General features: G+C 44.6%; 1 protein-coding gene across 1 annotated transcript in view; it reads left to right on the top strand.

Moving 5' to 3' along the window:
• Positions 1 to 711: 711 nt before the first annotated feature.
• The window catches only part of CRHR2 (corticotropin releasing hormone receptor 2), a 284318-nt gene continuing 262433 nt past the window's right edge, over positions 712 to 22596 (top strand). The window contains exon 1 of the mRNA XM_074986331.1: positions 712 to 846. Within this exon, the coding sequence (XP_074842432.1) occupies positions 790 to 846 (57 nt within the window). The 5' untranslated portion in view covers positions 712 to 789. The remainder of the gene's footprint in view (positions 847 to 22596) is intronic.

Below are 22596 nucleotides of genomic sequence, written 5' to 3'. Positions count from 1 at the left end.
CCAGGGGGCAGGTCGATGGGCTCAGGGGTATAAGCAGCACCCCAGGCACCAGTCACAAGGCCATTCATCGGCTTGTCTGTGCCAACTGCCAGGTACACAACCTGGCTCGGCCCCGGCTCTGCCCAGAGCGTGGCGTATCTCCGGCACCACCAGGGCCACGCATGAGCTAGGCGCAGCCAGGAACTCACACCCAAAGGGCCGGGCAATGCAGAGCAGCAGGGTCCTCTGGCTCTGATGGCAGAGCCTCGCTGGCCTGCCCTGGGGCTCCAGAGGGGGATCACTCCCATGGGGACAGGGGGGCAGGTAGGTAACTGCGCGGGGTGGGGGGTATAAATCACAGACTCAGGGCAGCAGACCTGGGAGGGCTCTCACATGGTCCTTCTCCCCTGCAGCACCGCCGCCCGGCTCTTACCCATCCCCACCACGGAGATTCCCCACCCCCGCCCCCAGCGGCCGTGGCCCCCGGGAGCCCGGCTTGCCCCCCACCCCCCACCCCCCAGGGCTAAAGGCCTCACCCAGGGGCGCTGGAACCAGCCCCGCCGGGCCCAGCCGCAGTGCTCCCTGAGGGGGGAGGGGGCGGCCCTGCCCGGGGGGGGGGGGGACGCTGCGCGCAGGGACCCCGGGGCGGCGGGGAGGGGCTGTCCCGGCCCCAGCTGGCTGCAGGAGGCGGAGGCGGGCGCCGCTCGCTCCCTCCCTCGGCACCAGCCGGGGACCTCGGGCCGGCTCCGGGGGATGCGCCTCCCGTGGGAGCGGTGAGGGGGCGCGGCCGCCCCGGGATCCCCCAGCCCCATGCCGGGGCCGGCGCCGCAGCGCTGCCTCCCGGCCGCCGCGCTCCTGCTCCTGCCGGTAAGTGCCCGGGCGCGCTGGGGGCGGGGGGCAGAGCCGCTGCCCGGGACACGCGCCTGGCCCCCGCTCCGGTGCGGGAGAGGCCCGCCGCCCCAATCCCCCAGCCCGGGCAAAGCGGAGCCCCGGAGACCGCCACGCACCCGCTTCTGGCTCCCCCGCCAAGCCAGGCACCTGCCCGCTCCCAACAGCGCCGCCGGCCCCCGAGCCGGGGCGGGGAGGCAGCGGGAGCCCCGGGAGCGCAGTGCCCTCTGCCGCGCCGGCCGGCCGGTCCCACGCACGAGTTCCTGCGGGAAAAGCCGCGTGTGTGGCAGCCTGCAACGCCCCGGCACCCAACCGGCAGGGGCCGCGGGGCTCCCGGTTCAGCCTACGTCCTCCTACGCCCCCCGTGCAACCCGCTCCCGGAGCTCAGCCCCCCACAGCCAAAACTTTAGCTCAGCCTCTTTGGCCTCAATCCCCCACCGACCAATAAGATCCCCTTTCCCCTTCCTCCAGGAAGCTGGCAGCAACTTTCTCCAGTATCCACCTTTAACTAAGAGATCAACCTCCCCTCCCAGCCGCTCTCCCACCACCACCACTCAAATAATCCTTAAATCAGTTTCTCAGCGCAGCCCCAGTGCCCAGCCCGGCTGCACTGCAGGGTCTTTAGTTAGCTAAGGCACTGACTAGGTCCCACTAGGTGACATTCAGTATCTGCCTCCCAAGGTCCCCTCTCTCTCTGGCGTGCGGTTCTTTTCTCACCCTAGGACTCAGAATACCATTGGGGAATAAGCCAGTCCTTCCATATGTTTGATCAGAGTTTTCACCTACCTAATATTTATTGGATTGTCATGGCTCATGGACTGAAAAACCTCCCCAGCCTGTTCCCTTCTCCACCTCTAAGGCAGTGTTTCCTAAAACTTTTTGAGATCACAGAACACCAAACAATTATATTTTTATGCAGAACACCTATGCACATTTTCTTCAAAACATTGTCAGACTGAAAAAAAACCAAACACCACCACAAACAAACAATAAAGCAATATATGCAGCAAAACCAAAATGAAGTAATTTCATCAGCCACCAGAGCAGTGAAGAAATCACATTGTATCTGGTTTTAATAACAGAAAATACAGTTTTATTGTAAAACTTTGAATTATTTTTCCAGACACTCACAGCATACCTGCCAGTTCCCAGCACACCAAGGTTTCACAGAACAGAGCTTAAGAAACAGGGCTCAAAGGCATTAGCCTGTGCAGAGTCATTTGCACAGCAACTGTTGGAGATGAAACCTGAAGTGCACTGGACTTCCTATGATTTTGTAGTGAGGTCACCCTGGTGAGAAAAAACAGAGATAATCATTCTATTGCTCTTTAAGTCCATCTTTGATGTTGCTTTGATGTATATTGGTGGTGCCCCCCCCACCCCCTTGCTATTTTTACTAAAGTATTCGGCTGCTCACAGAGGGGAAAATCACTATGTATATATGAAGCAAAAGTGTACAATGGAATCATAGCACTGAAAAACATTTATTTATGCTGCAAAACAAAAGGGGAAAGGTACAGGCATGTTATCCAAGTCTCTGCCCCCATGACCTCCTTTCTGAATCCAGGAAGCATTACTTCAGGGCATCCGGACCTTTGACTTCCATTCCCCATCCCTGCTCAGACTTCTGCTGTGCTACATTTGCCCCTCATGTCCCACCTCCCAGACTCTAGCTGTGCCGAACACCTGGGGTCAGAAGGTCAGGATGTAGTTATATAAGTGTGTATTGTAACTCTTGCTTTTTAGAGATGATATCTAGAGGCAGCAATTACCTTACACATTATAAAGACAGCGTCTCCATCTTTGATATTTGTAGTGATCTCAAGCAAGTCACTTAACTTCATAGACACTTGTAATAAGTAATTTCTTCTCTCTTTCCTACTCCTCGCCCCCACTCCTTCTGGCCCATGCAGTTGACTTGTCAGTTTTCATTTCATTTTTTCCCCCATCTCTCTGTTACATTTTCATCATGCCAATTTACTTCCATCAGAATTTCCAGATCTGAAGAAGTGGGTCTGGCCCATGAAAGTTCACCATCTAAAAAATGATTTTGTTAAAGTGCTACATGACTGCTTATTTCTTTTTAGTAACCCCACCAATCCAGCCACAAAACATTGAAAGGCACGTCTTGTCAGCAAGGCTATCATCATCATCATAATCAACAAACATGGGCTCAGTGCCCATTGGTGTCTGATGCCTCCCTCACTACTTCCTTCCATATTTCCCTGTCCAGTGTGGAGTGGCTTAGTTTCTGTAGACTAGCTCTGCACCAATCTGCTATATCATCTACTCATTTTCTGTGGGGTCTGTCTCTCCTATTCGAACCCTCCATTATGCCAAATACCAGGGTCTTGATTTCTCATTCATTGTTCATTCTGCAGATATACCTGAATAGCTGTAACTTGCATTGTATAAGCTTCTGCAGTAGGTTCTCTTTTGGCTGTATCTTGCTGTATAATTCGTCGTTTGTGACCTGTAGCGATCCTGTTCTCAGGATCTTTCTATAACAACTCCTATTAAATACCAATACCCTTCTCTTCGAATCTTTCATTATCACACGTCTCACATCCGTACAACATAATGCTGAATGCATATTTTCAAGATGCTTAGCTTCATTCCTAAACTAATCACTTTGCTTTCCCAGATCTTATCCATTGCCTTCAAACATGCTCTTGCTTTCGCAATTCTAGTCACTATTTCCTTCGTACAGTCTAGATCATATGTTTTGTTGCTCCCCAGATATGTGAACTTCTCTACATTCTCTAGTTCAATCCCATCTACATTGATCTACCTTCTTATATCCTTATCCCCAGGCACCATTGTTTTATTGATGTTCTTAATCAGTCCATACTGCTTCCCTTCTTTGTTTAGCACCTGTACTGTTTTCGCTAGCTTTTCCTCATCTTCCTTAATGATAACTATATCATCCATGAACCTCAAGTTGTTAATTCTTTTCCTGTGCACAGATATCCCTTCTACCTCTTCCTTGATCTTGTCCATCACTCTCTCCAGTTGTGTGATGAAGACACTCGGTGATATCGGATCTCCTTGTTTCGTACCTCTATTCATTCTAAACGAACTTCCCAACTCCCCGCATGTTCTCACCACTAGCAGAACAAGGCTAAGCGAACAAAAATAAATCTGAAGTTTCTAGCCAAAGCTATTTCAGATAGATGATGAGCCAACAAAGAAATGTTAATTTCTAGGGATTATAGTGGACCACAAGCTAAATATGAGTCAACAGTGTGATGCTGTTGCAAAAAAAGCAAACATGATTCTGGGATGCATTAACAGGTGTGTTGTGAACAAGACACGAGATGTCATTCTTCCGCACTACTCTGTGCTGGTTAGGCCTCAGCTGGAGTATTGTGTCCAGTTCTGGGCACCGCACTTCAAAAAAGATGTGGAGAAACTAGAGAGGGTACAGAGAAGAGCGACAAGAATGATTAAAGGTCTAGAGAATGTGACCTATGAAAAAAGGTTGAAAGAATTGGGCTTGTTTAGTTTGCAAAAGAGAAGATTGAGGGGAGACATGATAGCAGGTTTCAGGTATCTAAAAGGTAGTCATAACGAGGAAGGAGAAAACTTGTTCTTCTTGGCCTCTGAGGATAGAACAAGAGGCAATGGGCTTAAACTGCATCAAGGGATGTTTAGGTTGGACATTAGGAAAAAGTTCCTAACTGTCAGGGCGGTCAAACAGTGGAATAAATTGCCAAGGGAGGTTGTGGAATCTCCATCACTGGAGATATTTAAGAAGAGGTTAGATAGATGTCTATCAGGGATGGTTTAGATAGTACTTGGTCCTGCCATTGGGGCAGGGGACTGGACTCGATGGCCTCTCAAGGTCCCTTCCAGTCCTTGTGTTCTATGATTTGTTCCAACAAGTAATCATAGAACACTGTGGCTTTGGACTTACTCCCTTTTGCCAAACTTGCCCATTGTAAGTAAATGACATTAACATGGAACCCAGGATGAGGAGCTGAATGCAAAATATCAGGAAGATCAGTTGCTTTTGGGGGAAGATGTATGTGTGTATGTGTGTTTCTTGTGGGGAAAGCAGAGATTTATGTGTGTGTAGAAAAATAAGTGTATACTGGAGAGCTAACATCAATCTTAACTACAGAGAAGAGTCTCAGAGGTTTTAGCCAAGTTAGTCTGTGCCTGTAAAAAGAAAGAGTTCTATAGCACCTTAGGAACTAATGGATTTATCAGGGTATGTGCTTTCGTGAAGTGGATTTTACCCATGAAAGCGTATGCCTTATTAAATCCATTAATCTCTAAGGTGCTGCAGGACTACTCTTACTTAACTATGGAGTAGCTATTCCCTGGCACTTGTGGATGTTTTAGGTTTTTAAGTCCCTGGATATCAAAGACTAGGGCTGCACTGTTGTGCAAATTGTGTAAGTTATTTAGCAGTAACTTATTTAGAACTTGGTACCAGCTACATGACACTGAAGTTCAAAATAAGGGCCTATTTCAAACTTCCCGCTATCCCTCTCATGACGAGGGGTAGCAGGAGCAAAATACCCACTCAAAATAGCCTTGCTATTTGGCCACAGGGTTTCTATTTCGGGATACAAATGTGTCCCAAAATAGAAATGCAGCGTAGGCTTAGCCAAAGTATTTCACAAGAGGGTGACTCACTATTTCAGTTTTATAGATGGAGAAACTGTAGCATAGGGGGTTTGTGACCCACAATTTCAAATTTTGGCTCCAATCCAGCAAAGACCATAAGCATATAGATTAAAGCCTCGATTTAACAGATCCCAATATAATGGACTTTGGAAATAATGGACATTGTCTGCCAGGCAACCCCCCCGGCCATGCTCCCCCTAAACAAGTGCCAGAGACTCACCAGAGCAGCTGCTGGTGCTGGAGGAGCTGCTGAAACATCTGGGGCCCCTGGGGCTGGAGGGGACACTGCCCTTGTGTGTGGAGCATGTCAGCATCTGGCCACCGCTACCTTCAGTGGCGCTGAGCAGCAGTCATGGTGTTGGAGGCTGCTGCCACTAGCAGGCTGGGGTGGCCATGCTCTATCTTTGCACAGGCGGCTCCGAGTCAGGGGCTGGAGGAGTTGCAGCACTGAGAGCTGGAGGATGTGGAAGGAGCCAGGCCGGCATTCAGCTCCCCTCCTGGTAATTGGCAGAGGGAGATGGAGGTATGAGGGGAAGAAAGGGGCAGAGAACAGGAGTGAGTGATGGGCTGGGAAGGTCAGTGCATCACCGTACAGTATAACCATTCAGATGTAACAGACTTTCAACATTAATGTACTCCCCTTCCCCCCATTAGTCCATTAAATTGAGGGTTTACTGAATCTAACTTTAAGCCCTTAACTTGTCCCACTGTAGTTAAAGGGATTCTTTTCATGTGAGGAATTAAGGGCTATGTCTACACTAGCCCCAAACTTCGAAATGGCCATGCAAATGGCCATGTCAAAGTTTACTAATGAAGCGCTGAAATACATATTCACAGCCTCATTAACATGCGGGCAGCTGCAGCACTTCAAAATTGACGCGGCTCGCGCTGCGCTGCTCGTCCCGACGGGGCTCCTTTTTGAAAGGACCCCGCCTACTTCGAAGTCCCCTTATTCCTATGAGCAGATGGGAATAAGGGGACTTCGAAGTAGGTGGGGTCCTTTCGAAAAGGAGCCCCGTCAGGACGAGCCGCGTGGTGGCGAGCCGCGTCAATTTCGAAGCGCCGCAGCCGCCCGCATGCTAATGAGGCGCTGAATATGCATTTCAGCGCTTCATTAGTAAACACAGTTTGGGGCTAGTGTAGACACGACCAAGAACACAAGTAATTGTCTGCAAGATCAGAACCTTACACACCTAAGTAAAAGTGTCTCAATTTCCAGAGAGAACTGAGCACGCAGATTTCACAAGTGATGGGTCTCAGCACTTTGGCAATGAGGCCCCTTTTGCTCTAGATTTGGGTGCACAGAGTAAGGAGGTTGATATAAATGATTTATCCAAGGTCACATAGCATGTCAGTAGGACAGATGGGAATGCAGCTCTGTCCTTCTGATTTCCAACACACTCTCTTAGACATGATGTATTAGAAATCTGATTTACTTTAAAGCAAAGGAACAAATAATAAATAAAATAGTGATTGTGACCTTTCTGACATAAACCCTTTGTAGAGCACTCCTGGTTTTGGGGAGAGTTTTCATTTTCAAACCACCCAACAAAGTGGATTTTCAATCAGAAGAGCAAAACATGATAATCTGGTAGACTTGTAATTGATACGTAACTGAAAAGCAGCCCAGGCACTTTGAACCATATCTGGTAGTAATGGTGCTTTAAAACCATTCTTGGAGTAAGACTGCCAAATTTCAGTCCAGGTGTGAACTAATGTGAAGTCAGTGTTTTATAATGAGAGCGTTGGCAACTATTTAAACAACATTGCTATAATGTTTGGGCAGGAGGCTCCTTTGGGGCCATAGCATAACAATTACCGTTTTAAATAGGAAACATTTATTTACATAAATCAATCAGTAATTTGGTTTGGAGCATTTCAGTGGATGAATGAAATTCACGTGTAGGCTTAAAGAGGGGCAAATGGTCTTTAGCTTTTGTCGTCGTGAGCCATCTGCCAAAAACTTGCTACCTCTTGGTGAGAAAAAATAATTCAGAAAACCTCTAATTTTTTAGGCTCCATTCCTACTACGTGATCCCCCTTTGTGGTCTCTGTGTCTGTATGGAAACCCCATAGAGGTCAATGGAGCTCTGTTTCAGAGCAGGATTCTGTCTAGATTGGTGGTCCCCAACATGGGATGTGTGCCCCCCTTGGCAGTGCAGAGGAGGGCCACTGCATGACCTGGGCCAGCCCCTAGTTGGGGACAGGTTGGGAGCACCACCCAGCCCTGCTGGGTTCCCACCTTCCTTCCTCTCCTGGCTTGTGTGTGTTGGTGGACACATTCTATTCAGGTAAGGTGGGGTGAGAGGAAAAGTTTGGGGACCACTGGCATAGATATTGTTGCAGAGTCAAAGCCTCTAGGGCCAGATTTATCATCTCCCACACCAGGCCAAATAGCCCTCACTACGCTCAGCTGCTGGGTCTACACTTGCCCCCAACTTTGAAGGGGGCACGTTAATCAGGGCAATGGGAGATTATTAACGAAGTGTTGGGGTGAATATGCAGCACTTCATTAGGCTAATTCTCCCCTGCAGCAACTTCGAAGTGTCAAATTTTGGAGAGTAAAGGCACTTTCAAGTAGCATGGGCACTTCGAAGTGGCTGCTGCTACACGCATGCTGGCACTTCAAAGTTTAACACTTTGAAATTGCCATGGAGGAGAATTAGCCTCATGAAGTGCTGCATATTCACCACGACACTTCATTAGTAATCTCCCATTGCCCTGATTAATGCTCCCCCTTCAAAGTCGGGGGCAAGTGTAGACAAGCCCAGAGATTCATTATGCACGTGTATCTGAGGGAAGAATTTTGCTCCACAGATGAGTTCTGTATTATTCTAAGGATATATCTAGATTATAGATCCAGAAGATTGACCCAGTCAGGGTTGACCTTCTGGAGTTTGATTTCACGCATTTGGTGGAGACACATGAAATCAAACTATCTGGGGTTGGCAGTCGACCCCTATACTCCTCAATGCCGTGTAGAGCAAGAGAGGTTGATGGGAGGGTTTCTCCAGTCAACCTCCCACTGTGAAGGTGGCCACATAAGTCGATTGCAGATAAGTCAATTCCAGATATGTAATTAACATAGTTAAAATTGCTTACCTACAATCAACTTTCTTGCCTAGTGTAGACTTGCCCTAAGACATTTCTAAGCTTAGTCATCATCCTGTCATGTTATTGGATGGTTCAGAAGTCTCCTGTGTGTCTGGTTACTTTAGATTTCTGACAATGATTCACAATAAAAATGTGATGTTAACAGGAAATCATCAGCTTTAAAAATCACATTTTTGCCCCCTAGTTTATGAAATCTAACAGCATTTTAGGAATATAATTGTAGAAAGAAACTTGCACTAGCAGGGTTTGAGGTAGTACATTCAAAATAGCAGTCTAGATACTTGACTTGGGCTTTTATGAAGACAGATTTAAAAAAATGGAGATCTTGCCTCTTAGAAAAGAGAAGACGAAGGGGGGATATGATAGAGTTCTATAAAATTGTGACAGCTATGGAGAAAGTGAGGAAGGAAATGTTAGTTACTTGTTCCCATAACGTAAGAAGTAGGGGGCCATCAAATTTAATTAATAGGTAACAGGTTTAAGACTAACAAAAGAAAGTATTTCTTCACACACTGCACAGCCAACCTGTGGAACTCCTTGCGAGAGGATGCTGTGAAGACCAGGACTTTAAAAGGGTTCAAAAAAGAACTAGACAATTTGATGAATGATAGGCCTATCAATGTGTATTAGCAAGGAGGGGTACAAATGGTGTCCCTAGCCTCCATTTGTCAGAGGTTGGAAAGGGGTGACAGGGGAGTGATCACTTGAGGATTCCTTGTTTTGTTCACTCCTTCTGGGTCATCAGGCAATGGCCACTACTGGAAGACAGGATACTGGGCTAGATGGATTTTTGGTCTGACCCAATATGACCGTCCTGATGTGAGAGCCCAAGCTGCAGCCACTTTTAGCATGCTAATTCAAGCATCGGTTTCTTTGGGCTGAGAAGCAGTTGAAATGAAGACATATCTTTTCAGGCCATCCTGTGCTTGGGTAATGCTGCCATGTTTGGATTGCAAACACAGAGGTGGATTTTTGTTTGAGAAAATAGACTCTTTCCTTTGGAATAAAAAGGCTTATTCTTTCTTCCAGTACCTTTAAACTGAATTAAATGGGCCTTGTCCTGTTACATACATCTTTTTCTATCCTCTTACTAATAACGCACACTTGTTTGATCATACTTGCTCAGTAAAAGCTCTCAAAAAGCTAACTTGATTCTTGTATCTAAGCAGTTGGAGTTGTCTAGTTAAGCACAGGATAATTCTATAATCCCTAGCACTTCCTGATGTAGAGTGCTTTGTGTCTTCAGAGCATTGCATAAACATTAACGTCACCTTTTTGCCTTTTTATAACTGCTGCAAATCTGGCCTTCAAAGTTGTGTCTAGTTATCTAGATTCCCTTAGCAACCTATCAATAAAAAATATAATGGAATGTCTTTACTGATAGGTCTTGTGTATCTTTGTAGCTTTGGAAATAACTGTATTATTTTGAATCAGGGTAGATTTGGATAAACAACTTTTCCAGAAGTGTTTCATAATCTTAGCCGTAGCTACTAGTACTGAGAAGAAATTATGTGTATAATGGTGAATAAAAAGAAGTTGGTCAGTTAGCAGAGTGACTACCATCGAGTAAAAGACTTTCTCCGGCAAGTCGTTGCTGGCAACAACTGCATGTTAATGACATCAGATGGTATCCACATTTATGCAGTTCATGCTTTCAGTTTCTGAAGCAGGATGATGGGGTGGGAGGTTGATCGACACTTCTTTCAGTGTTCTTTCTGTTTATTAAAAAGGGGCAACTTTGCACAGCACTCTCCCATTGAATTTCCTTACTCATCACAACCCCATGGAATACTAGGGTCAGCAGGAGCTGCAGCAGTGATCAATTTAGTGTGCCCTTCTGTGACCCACTAAATTGATGCCTGGGAGGTTGGTCTCCGCAGCATCATTCTCCCAGTAATAACAGAGAGGAAGCCGTGCTAGTCTATACACTATCAAAACAAAAAGCAGTCAAGTAGCACTTTAAAGACTAGCAAAATGGTTTATTAGGTGAGCTTTCGTGGGACAGACCCACTTCTTCAGACCATAGCCAGACCAGAACAGACTCAATATTTGAGGCACAGAGAACCAAAAACAGTAAGCAGGGAGGACAAATCAGAAAAAGATAATCAAGATGAGCAAATCAGAGAGTGGAGGGGTGGGGGAGAAGGTCAAGAATTAGATTGAGCCAAGTATTAGACAAATTAGATTGGCTCAATCTAATTCTTGACCTTCCCCGCCCCCACCCCTCCACTCTCTGATTTGCTCACCTTGATTATCTTTTTCTGATTTGTCCTCCTTACTTACTGTTTTTGGTTCTCTGTGCCTTAAATATTGAGTCTGTTCTGGTCTGGCTATGGTCTGAAGAAGTGGGTCTGTCCCACGAAAGCTCACCTAATAAACTATTTTGCTAGTCTTTAAAGTGCTACTTGACTGCTTTTTGTTTTGATATTCTCCCAGTAAGTGTAGACAAATCCAAAGAGAAGGCCTATCTGCTCTGAGCATGTGGAGAAAGCCCAGACCACTTTGGATGCATGTTTTAATCACCCACAGGCAGACCTGAACCTGAGACCTCTGGAGCTTAGTGCAGGAGCATCTACAGTTTGAGCCAAAAGATAGCTGGCACTCAGCCAAGCCTTTAGAGGGTAGTTATTCCTCCTCCACATAAATGGTCTAGGTGCCACTACCTGGGTGAGCTAAACACACCCAGTAGGTGTGTGGGATATGTGAGATTTTTGGATGCTAGTTTGAAGAGGTGGGTTTTCCATGTTGTCCAAATGGGCTGAGGTCTTGTGATTGTCTGGATCTCAAAGTGAGTTCCACATTTGTGAGTCGGTTGCTGAACTGCTGACTCAAGTCTCATTCTGGAGGTTGGCAGCCCCACCATCATAGTAACTGCATAGAAAACTTGGAATCTGTCTTCATTTGGGAATGATCTAATTACTGCCAATGTTTGGGATATAAGTCTGTGTGTTTGCAATTCCGTTGGCATTTTGTGTGCTGAAATGTTCTGCGTTGACAGCGCTGTTTAAATGGTGTAAGAAAACAAAACTAATTCAAACTCTGTAAAGTTCAGAGTAAGCCTGACTGAATTACCAACAGCTCTCTCAACTGAGGTTGCAGGGAAGATAAATGAGACCCTTGCCGGTGGAGCTTAAAACAAATTAGTTCTCCCACTGCAATCTTAAACTTTTGCCCTGCTACTACTAACTTAATATGTTGGGGCAGAAATGCATCTACCTTCCCTGCAGGGCTGTCTTGTAATTCCTCTCACTGTTCCATGAGCAGTTGAAATGATGGAGGAGTTCTGAGTAGTATGTTTCTGTCAGCGACAACAACAGCCACCTAAGGCCCCAGGGCATGATGGGAGGGAGGTCTGGCTATGTGCCCCAGAAGGGGAGGAGCCAAGAGCAGAAGGGGCAGGGCCAAGCACAGTCAGCTCTATGTGCCGTGGGGATGGCAGTCTTGCCTCCCTTTATAGCCCTGGCCATCTGGAGCAGCATTCCTTGGGCATTTCAAAGGGACCTGGGGACAATTGCTCCCTATCAGTTGGCCTGCTTTCTGCATTCTGCTGATGGAGTCTGCCTCCTGCTGGGGTGTCGTCTTCTGAGATGGAAAACCAAGTGAGGAGGCATTATTGTCCCTACTCTAACTTGGGGAACTGAAGCATAGACAAGCTAAGTGACTTGCTGAAGGTCACACAGGAAAGTCCATGGTAGAGCAGGGAATTGAATCAGGTTCTCCTGTGTGCTAAACCAGTGCTCCAACCACTGATCTATCTTTGTCTTCCTAAGAAGGTGCATGAGTTGATGAAACTTAGACAAAAGATTATGGGAACTTCTGTTATGAGGATTCTGTGTTGGCATTTCTTCTTTTTTAAAGCATCTTTTGAAGCCTGAGTAGCACAGTGAGTTAATTCACTGGCTTTTTATTTTCCCTTTCTGGGAAGCTGGGTTTGAGCCTTAGGCCATGAATTGAAATGAGTTCTGAAGTCAAGCAAAACATTGGTTTACAGAATCAAACTACTACATACGGCAAAATGCAGCTATGGCAAAGGTCTGCCCTAGGAGGCAAAGCCAAACTAAGTTATCCAACTCCAGCTACATGAATAACATAACTGGAGTTGACATATCTTAGTTGGACTTACTGTGGTGTCCCCACTGTGGGGGTTGACAAGAGAAACTCTCCTGTTGACTTCCCTTACCCCTCGCAATCCCATGGAGAACTGAGGTTGACAGGAGCATGATCAGCTGTTTACTAGGCCCACTAAACCAACACCCAGGAGATCGATCTCTGGAGCGTCGATCTAGTGGTATGTGTAGACAAGCCTTATGTTAGCAAACATGGGTTAATAGGTTGAGAAGAATCAGGGATTCCTGGAACCAGGGCTGATGTACATCAGCATGGCCATGTGAGGAAGACTTCCAATGTTGTGCTACTGGTCTGTGGCCTGCATTTTAATGAGCAACTGTTTCCCATGCAGGTGTTCAGTAAAAGAAAGCACAAGTGTCTAATGGGATCCCACTGAGGAATACATAAATAAACTACAGCATCTGCCCAAGACCCTCCCTATAAAAACACAGGAACAAATTTACACAGACACACCCCTTGAACCCAAACCAGGTTTATTCTACCTGCTACCAAGATCCATAAACCTGGGAACCCTGGATGCCCCATCATCTCAGGCATTGGCACCCTCACCACAGGATTGTCTGCATATGTGGATTCTCCACTTAGACCTCATGCTACCAGCACCCTCAGCTTTCTTCGAGATACCACCAACTTCCTCAGGAAACTACAATCCATTGGTGACCTTCCTGAAAACACCATCCTGGCCACCATGGCTGTAGAGTCCCATGAAACTGGACTCCAAGTTGTTAGGAACATGATCCCTGATGAAACCATGGCACAAATTGTGGCAGAGCTTTGTGACTTTGTCCTCACCCACAACTACTTCAGATTTGAGGACAAATTATACCTTCAAATCAGTGGCACTGCTATGGGCACCCACATGGCCCCACAGTATGCCAACATTTTTATGGCTGATCTGGAACAACGCTTCCTCAGTTCTCATCCACTAGCGCCCCTCCTCTACGTGTGCTGCATTGATGACATCTTCATCAGCTGGACCTGTGGGAAGGAGGGTCTTGAAGAGTTCTACCGTGATTTCAACAGTTTCCACCCCACCATCAACCTGAGCCTGGACCAGTCCACACAAGAGATTCACTTCATGGACACTACTGTGCAGATAAGCAATGGTCATATAAATACCACCCTATACCAGAAACCCACGGACTGCTATGCTTATCTACACACCTCCAGCTTCCATCCAGGGCACACTACACAATCCATTGTATACAGCCAGGCACAACCGTATTTGCTCTGATCCCTCAGCCAGAGACAAGCATCTAGAAGACCTTTGCCAAGCTTTCCTCAAACTACAATACCCACCTTATTCCAAAAGACATCCTGTACGGTGAGCTAGCCTCTGGCAAAAGACCTCCCGGACGCCCCCAGTTGCGCTACAAAGATGTCTGCAAGAGAGACCTCAGAGAGGTAGACATTGAGCTGGACAACTGGGAAGAGCTAGCAGATGACCGCGGCAGATGGAGGCAGGGGTTACACAAGGGCCTGCAGAAGGGCGAGATGAGGATCAGGCAGCTAGCAGAGGAGAAGCGAGCGCACAGAAAGCACACTAAGGACTTGCCAGACACCCACCACATCTGCAAGAGATGCAGCAAGGACTGTCACTCTCATGTGGGTCTTCATAGTCACAGTAGACACTGTAAATGAAGCCCTCAATTGAAACTATAAAGGGTGCGATCCATAGTCTATGCAGACTGAAGGATGCCTACTAATACCCACCTAAGGATGTGAGGAAACAGACTGACAGAGCCAGACGGGTACCCAGAAGCCACCTGCTACAAGACAGGTCTCTCAAGGAAAACAAGAGAACGCCAGTGACCATCACATACAGCCCCCACCCAAGGCCCTTCAACGCATCATTAGTGATCTGCAACCCATCCTGAACAATGATCTTTCACTCTCACAGACCTTGGGAGGCAGACCTGTCCTCACCTATAGACAGCCTGCCAACCTTAAACAAATCCTCACCAGCCACTATAGATCACAAACCAGTAACTCTAAGCCTGGTACCAATCCCCACAACAAACCCTGCTGCCAACTCTGCTCACATATCTACACCAGTGATATCATCACAGGATCTAACATTAACCATACCATCAGGGTCTCCTTTACCTGCATATCTACTAATATAATATATGCCAATTATCTGCTAATATAATCATGTGCCAGCAATGCCCCACTGCAATTTACATTGGCCAAATTGGACAGCCTCTCTGTAAAAGAATAAATGGACATAAATCAGACATCAGGAATGGTAATGTACAGAAGCCTGTGGGGGAACACTTCAATCTCCCTGGACGCTCAGTGGCAGATTTAAGGGTGACAGTTCTGGAACAAAGAAATTTCAAAAATCAAATGGAGAGAGAAATCTCTAGATGAAATTTATTTGCAAATTTGACCCTATTAACCAAGAATGAAACAGAGACTGGGAGTGGCTCACACCTTACAAAAGAAGCTTCTCTGCCCTAGGTGTTAACATCTCCACATTAGACTGACAATGGGCCATATCCCCCGTCTTATCTGACCTGTTTTTTCCTCTCTTCATACAGACTACTGATAATGGGCCTTTTCCACCCTGACTGAATAGACCTTGTCAGCTCTGGCCCTCCCTTTTACTGGGACCCCACTCTTTAAATAACCCTCTTAAACCCCCACCCCCACTCATGCATCTGATGAAGCGGGTCTTTGGCCATGAAAGCTTATACGCCAAAATATCTGTTAGTCTATAAGGTGCCACAGGACTTCTTGTTGTTCTCGAAGCTACAGACTAACATGGCTAGCTCCCTGATAATGGGGATAGTATAAACCTCATTAGACTTTTGCATAAAAGGCAGATGAACCATCACAGCTCCACTGTCACATATGAGGAGTAACTGCTCAATCAGCAGGCTCTTCTTTGCTTTTGTTGCACCACTCTTCTTACCTAATTGTGTTTTCAGAGAGAAGGAAGGCACATCTCCTCCACTGCCCTGTGCTTCTTTGGATATAAATGAGCATCATTTATGTATAATTGCTCTGAGGAGCTCCTAAAGGATTTTGTTCACCACCTCATGTTTCAGAAAACAGCGGTGACTTTTATTCAAGTGAACACTTGATCCTGTCAAAGGAGTGTGACTGGAGACCTTAGCACTAATGAGGGGAAAAAGCTGCTGTTGAGTTGGGGAATTTCTTGAATTAATTTCTTTTTTAACTTGGTTTATTTTAAAAAAGAGAGTGAGCGAGAGAAAGTCCTCTTTGGTTTGAGTCCTGCAGATCAAACCTACAAAGGAACACATTGTTCTGCACTAAAAGCAAGGTTTCATATAAACAAAGGGCTCAACTTAAAAGCCATGCCACCTCTGGAAATATTATTACAGACAATGGGATTTCTGCATATGGAATATCTGGAACTATATGCCTTGAAACTGAAAAGCATCAGCTGATTGATTAACCACGCACTTAACCTTTGTGCCAGTTGTTCCCACTTGATCTGACCAATGTGTGGGATAGAAAGTGGTAATTTTAAATTGCTGGAAGCCAAGTAATTTTTTTCTTAAAAATTGCTAAAAATGTTTAGTTTAAGGAAAAAAAAATGAAAGGAAACCTCTTAGTAATTTTTTTTACTTATTGTGACTTCAGGGATATTGCTTCTGCTATTTAGTACCTATGAAGGCATGACGGTATAGAGGACACCAAAATTAAAGAAAGCAAAATAATCACAATTTTTGACCATGACTATTTTGTAATTAAAAAAAGACGAGAAAAATGAAACCAATACAAATGTCAGAACACAAGGGATAAACTAATTACTTCCATTATAACCTCTTCTGTGCGCCTCTCTGGAGAGTTTTAACAGACATTAAACCTCTGAAAATGAACTGCTTCTGGAGGTATTCTTTATTTGGAAAGTTAAGACCAAATTATGTTATTTTCTAAATGTATTGTGAGTCCATTTTTGAATCTCATTGATACCTAAACTGTTTGTAAATGGAAACAATAATTTCATAAGGGGCAGGTGGGCCCGGTTTAGGATATAATTAATAACTCAGGGTATGTACTTACCGGTGGATTAGCACTGCAGCAATTGATCCCCTGGGTGTTGATTTAAAGGGTCTAGTGAAGACTTGCTAAATCAACTGCTGATCATTTTCTCTCATCAACTTTGGTACTCCACTGCAGGAAGAAGTATAAGGGAAATCTTTCTTCCTTCGTACCCCTACAATGGAGGCCCTGCAGCAACATGACCTAAGATACATTCACTCCAGCTGAGCTATTCATGTAACTGGAGTAGCATACAGTAGGTTGACAGCCTTGAAACAGTTTATAATTGGGCAAAGTTAGCAATCTTAACTAGCTATTTCAAATCAGTTACTTAGAAGAAGCTATTTAAGGACCTGCCTGAAGACAGGTCAATTACATATATTAAGTGTCTTTAATTAAATTGCACTGTTTCTCTGTTTACCAATATTTAGCTACTACCTCCTGTCCAAGAATACTTAGTCTACCCAATAGTTAATTAACATGAGAAACTGCTAATATCTTAAGTTACAACAGTATTACCATATAGTTATAAAATCTTTTCAAGCCTCTTAATCCCTTGGCAGTGTCTCAGAGTTCATCTACACTACCTAGTAGACTGACACGGTCACAGTTGATCTTCTGGGGTTTGAGTTCATGCTTCTAGTGAGGGCACACAAAATTAAGCTATTAGGCGTCGAAAGTTAACCCCTATACTCTTCATTATCACAAGAAGTAAGGAAGTTTGACAGGAGAGTTTTTCCCGCTGACCTCCCTCAGTGAGGACAGCCAGAGAAGTCGAGCACAGGCAAGTCAATTCCAGCTGCACAATTGCCATTGCTAGAATTGCATATCTATGATTGACTTTAAGGTCTAGTGTAGACCTGACCTTAGTTAACTTCTCATTAACCCATGTTGAAGTCCCGTCAAAGTTTTCTGTAGGTTGTTTTTTCTTGAGTCCTTTCTCTATTTTTCTTAGCTATCTATGGTAGCTTGCTTATAGAGGTCAACAGTGTAAGTTTGGTGAGTAATGTATGTGTTTGAGCAGGGTTGCAGGGAGCATGTGAGATTGGTGGTCTCTTCAGAGCTTTTATACCCATCTTTTGTCTTCATAAATTTGTAAATAAACACTCTTCTTTCATGTGTATTTAGATTGCAAGATGGTTGTGAACTTTCTTTATTTGGCTCTGTATCTGGATGCACCATCCTTAGGAGCCTCTTCATCATATGAATATGTGTTTTGTTAACACGTACGTGATGAGCATTGCAATTCTTTCTTTACAGTTACATTTCCTTTGTCTTTGTAGCAGGAGATCACAGAAGATCCTTCAATTTAGAATTTCACTTAATGTGTAGTCAGTCCATTTTCTGAGATATTTCTTCAGTTTTATTAGAGTTCATCAATTCTCGGAACATAATTAAAATTAAATGATTCTGCATGGCAATTTTCGTAAAGATGATTCTTCTTGTCATCCTTTGTCAGGTGAGGGGATGACTTGAGCACTGCCAGTAATTAATAAGGTCTTCATTAACACAAATAGTTTATACTTAAATGGCTTCTTACATTAGTAATTAGTTTAGCAAAATTGTTAGGAAGCATTTTCCCATTTACTTAACAATATTAGGAAATGGCAGTATATGCTTTGTGTTCAGTTAAAATACTTGCAAATATGCCATTCAAAATGATTCACCATTGAAGAAACAAAAGCGTTTAAAGATTTCCAATGACAATTTTTTTCCGGAAGCTATTCTGACTGAACCTTTTACTGTAATTATAAAATATATTCCAATAAATATATTTCTAAAATTATTTTGGGGCGGTTACTTAGTTTTTCTGGGGATGGTGAAAAAGACCAATTTTCACTTAAATGTATTGCTGTGACAACACAATCTTATGACTCTTTCACAATCATGTCTTTTCCTAAAACACAAATGTTTTTCATGGTTTGTTTTCTTGGTATCAGTTGTAACAAACTGGCATTTTATACAACAGTTAGCTGTCCCTTCCTATATAAGAAACTCTTAGCAGTGAAAAACATGGGTTTATGGCTAAGGAGGGTGAGCACCCTGAAATTTGTCTTGCTTTAGGATGACAAAAAGCAGAAAATTTCTGCAGTATCTTTAATCAGTGTGACCGTTTTATAATGTAACTAAATAAATCAGAGACAGGTATAGGTATATTTTCAAGCATCCTGCTCATAACACAGCTATGTCTTAATATAAAGATAGAAACAAATTTATAACAACCAGCTATTAAAAAAGTTGTAATGAATGTATTACTGTCGCCTTTGTATCCTCATTGAGGTCTGTCCACCTTAAAGGAGCAGGTCCCCTATGCATTGCTCTTTACTGCCTATGGTGAGGGGAGGTCTGTATGGCAGAGACTTGGGGCAGAGTCTTCTGAAAAGAGAAACTGGAAAGGGGTGGGTCATAAGTGTGTTGCAGGAGTGGTAGCCATGACTGAGGGGGATTACACAACATTTTCCTTCATACACATGCACACACGAAGGGGAGATTTTCTTCAACAGTTAAGACAGCCAGATGCAATAACATGTTACATGCTATGAGTATAATCCAATGGTTATATGCTAGAGGTAGCCATTGGCTGCTGAACCCCATCCCAATGCAGGATAACTGCCCAGGAGGGTCACTACGGTCACAGGGCTGGTGTAGAAGTATGGGGTTTTGTCTGGATGGTTTTGGCATCCCCAAAGTTTCAGGATTTGTCCAGTGGCCTGTTCCAATTTGGGACTCAGGAATCCAAATGTAGCAATTGGGAATCCTAAAATCCTAAGCTGGGTCTACACTACAGAGGTCTGTCGACAGAAGAGGCCTTTTGTCAACAGCACTAGGGAGTGTCGACACAACAGATATGTTCTGTTGAGAATCTGTCAATAGAACACAGCAGTTTTCCTGCAGAAATCCATCTTGACTGTAAGAGGCATAGCACCTCTGGCAACAGATTCTGTCAACAAAAAGATGGTGTAAATGCTCTGAAGCGGAGAGTGGGAGGCTCTGTTGACAGAGAGGGCTTCTGATTCACCGGGCTGTCCAGTTTGCAGAGCTTCTGGTTGGCTGTTCTGTCGACAGAGGACATTGACAGAGGCGGTCTGTATTAGGTCTGGATGTGTTCTGCAGACAGAGGATCTGCTGGGAAATATCTGTTGACGGTGACTAATGTTGACAGAACTCTGTAGTGTAGACACAACTCCAGAGCTGGAAGAGACCTCGGGGAAGGGGAATAGGACTCTTCAGTTTGTGAAAGATAAGAAACCCATTTCACATTCCATTTCATACGCACTGAGCTCACCTCCTTGATAGGATTTAGAACTGAAGTGTCTTCCTTCCAATTCCATTCTCTCTGGGGAGATTGTCTCTTAATTATAACAGCAAGTGTTGCTGTCAAGTAGTAAGTGGATTTGAAAAGCTGAACAAGAGTTTGATAAACAACTTTCAATTGACAGACCTGTTAAAGCCATTGTAACAAAGCCTCTTTTCACTATCTAAGAGTGAAGAACCTTCAGGGAAATATACATATGTAGACTTCTATGGTTGGATGTTTTGTGACCTAAAACTGTACAAAAATATTGCTTTGGACAGAGGATTAGTTGACTTTGTTTTGCCAAGAAAATAACCCACAGATCCAACATCAGGTTTAGCATTGCCTCTTATACACTGATATTTGAAGGAGAGCCCTTTTTGGTTCCACAACGATATTTCTGTGGCAGTACAGGGAGGGAAGAAGTCAGGAATGGGGACTTTGTCTTCAGAGAGGGGAATTTCAATAGGCTAAAAAAAATCAAAATGCAAAGGTGAACAACTCAAAGGACTGCACTGGGATGGAGCCAGCCCCAGGGGCCTCCAACTGAGGGTGCACATCCAGATACCTTGATCCATAAGTGGGCAGATTCAGTGGTAGGGCACTAAAGATGTATTTGCCTTTTTATATGGGTTTGTCTGGACTGAAATCTCTTGATAATTTTACCCTTTGCCAGGCAGTGTCAGAAGATAAGTCAATGGGACAATAAGTCAATGGGACATGGCATGTCCATCTGATAAGAGATTGGTACAAATAGCACTAGCAAGTGCTTTCACTTACTTTATTTAGTCTCAAGCACATACACACACCTGCAACAGGTTAATAGAACAACCCATATATACTCACCCATATTTATCTCCAAAGTCTGGAGTGGTCTTCAAGCAACAGATTTCTAGTAGCCAGCTCTCCTCCTGGGGATCTTAAGGTGTGGCCATCTAACTCAGACTCCCCACCCCACCATTTTTATGCATGTCAATGTAACATAGCTGTCAATCCAAAACTAATAACAAAAACAGCCCCCCAAAATGTTCAGCAAGAGTTAAACAGGAAGTTTCCAGCGCTTTGTTGAAGGGATGTGTATCTGCAGCATCTGGAGCCTTATGAGCCCTGCCAAATACACAACAGATATAAACAGACTTCCTGGTTTTCAAAACTGCATACTTCAGTGGTTTAAAAGATGCAAAATAGGATGGCACAGGTCATCCTCATCCACTCCTGACCTGCTAAGGTTGCTACAAAGGCCTTATAGCTTAGTCTCTTTTGGTAGTATGTATAACAACTGATACTCCAGTTACTGGCAATGGTTGAGGGTTTTTTGCTGGGCTATCAAAATCTCCCTCTATAGCCTATTATACTAGACCTTCCAGTCAATACCTGCAGCATTCAAATTCCTCTATGGAGCAATTACAGTGGCAGGACCAAGTCAGCTCAAGTTTCACTCTTTCAAAAACAAATAAGCTCAATCTATACTCCCAGGAAGAGTGTGAACACTGGAAACCTAACACTGTACTTGGACATGCTGCATAAATGCTGTAAGACAGAAAATACTATGTCTGCCTAAGCAACCAAGGAAGGGTTGTTTTTCAAACAACAAATCAAGTAGAGCTGAATTCTCAGCGGTGACGGATGTCACAATGAGGAGCAATGGTCTCAAGTTGCGGTGCGGGAGGTCTAGGTTGGATATTAGAAAAAACTGTTTCACCAGGAGGGTAGTAAAGCACTGGGATGAGTTGCCTAGAGAGGTGATGGAGTCTCCATCCCTAGAGGTTTTTAAGTCCCTGCTTGACAAAGTCCTGGCTAGGATGATTTAGTTTGGGTTGGTCCTGCTTTGGGCAAGGGGATGGACTTGATGATCTTCTGAGATCTCTTCCAGACCTAAGATTCCATGATTCTGAGTATGAGAGCCTTTTAGTGCATGGATTTTATGTTCATGTTGTTGTATTTATCTCTTGGTGAAGGAAGAACCTGTTTCTGATAACTCTGGAGCAGCTAAAATTTGGGTGAGAAAGGGAATGCTCCAACAGTCACGAACAAATGGGTTGTGAATGAAGAGGCAGGTTATGCCTCTCTACCATCCCATCTCCCTCACCTACTCCATTGGAACGCGTCATTGGCAATGTTCTGCCATTCCAGATACACAGCAGTGAACTTACTGGTAATTATTCAGGTGAGCTTCTTACATTAGGTGTAAGCTACTCAGAGAAAATGCGGGGGCCACAGATGGGAAAAGAAGGTGAGTTGTGAGGAGAGTTGTTCTGGTGAAAATTGAAGTGGTGCGATGGGGAGTACCAGGAGCAGCCTGCAGATTTGGTGCACCCTCACCTCTGAAGCTGTGCTTTTGGAAGAGAAGAGCAATGAGTTCAGATTTCCAGGACTAAAGAGGCTTTCCAGGATCCAGCAAGATTTGTCTCAGTGGGGTAACCGTATGAGTCTGTATTGTCAAAAACAATGAGGAGTCCTGTGGTAGCTTCAAGCCTATCAGATTTAGTTGGGCATAAGCTTTTGCCAGTTAAAACCACCTTGTCAGATGCATTGGAGTGGAA

The sequence above is a fragment of the Carettochelys insculpta genome, chromosome 2 (assembly GCF_033958435.1).
Source record: "Carettochelys insculpta isolate YL-2023 chromosome 2, ASM3395843v1, whole genome shotgun sequence".
Taxonomy (NCBI): Eukaryota; Metazoa; Chordata; order Testudines; family Carettochelyidae; genus Carettochelys; species Carettochelys insculpta.
This window is presented reverse-complemented; position numbering and strand designations above follow the sequence as displayed.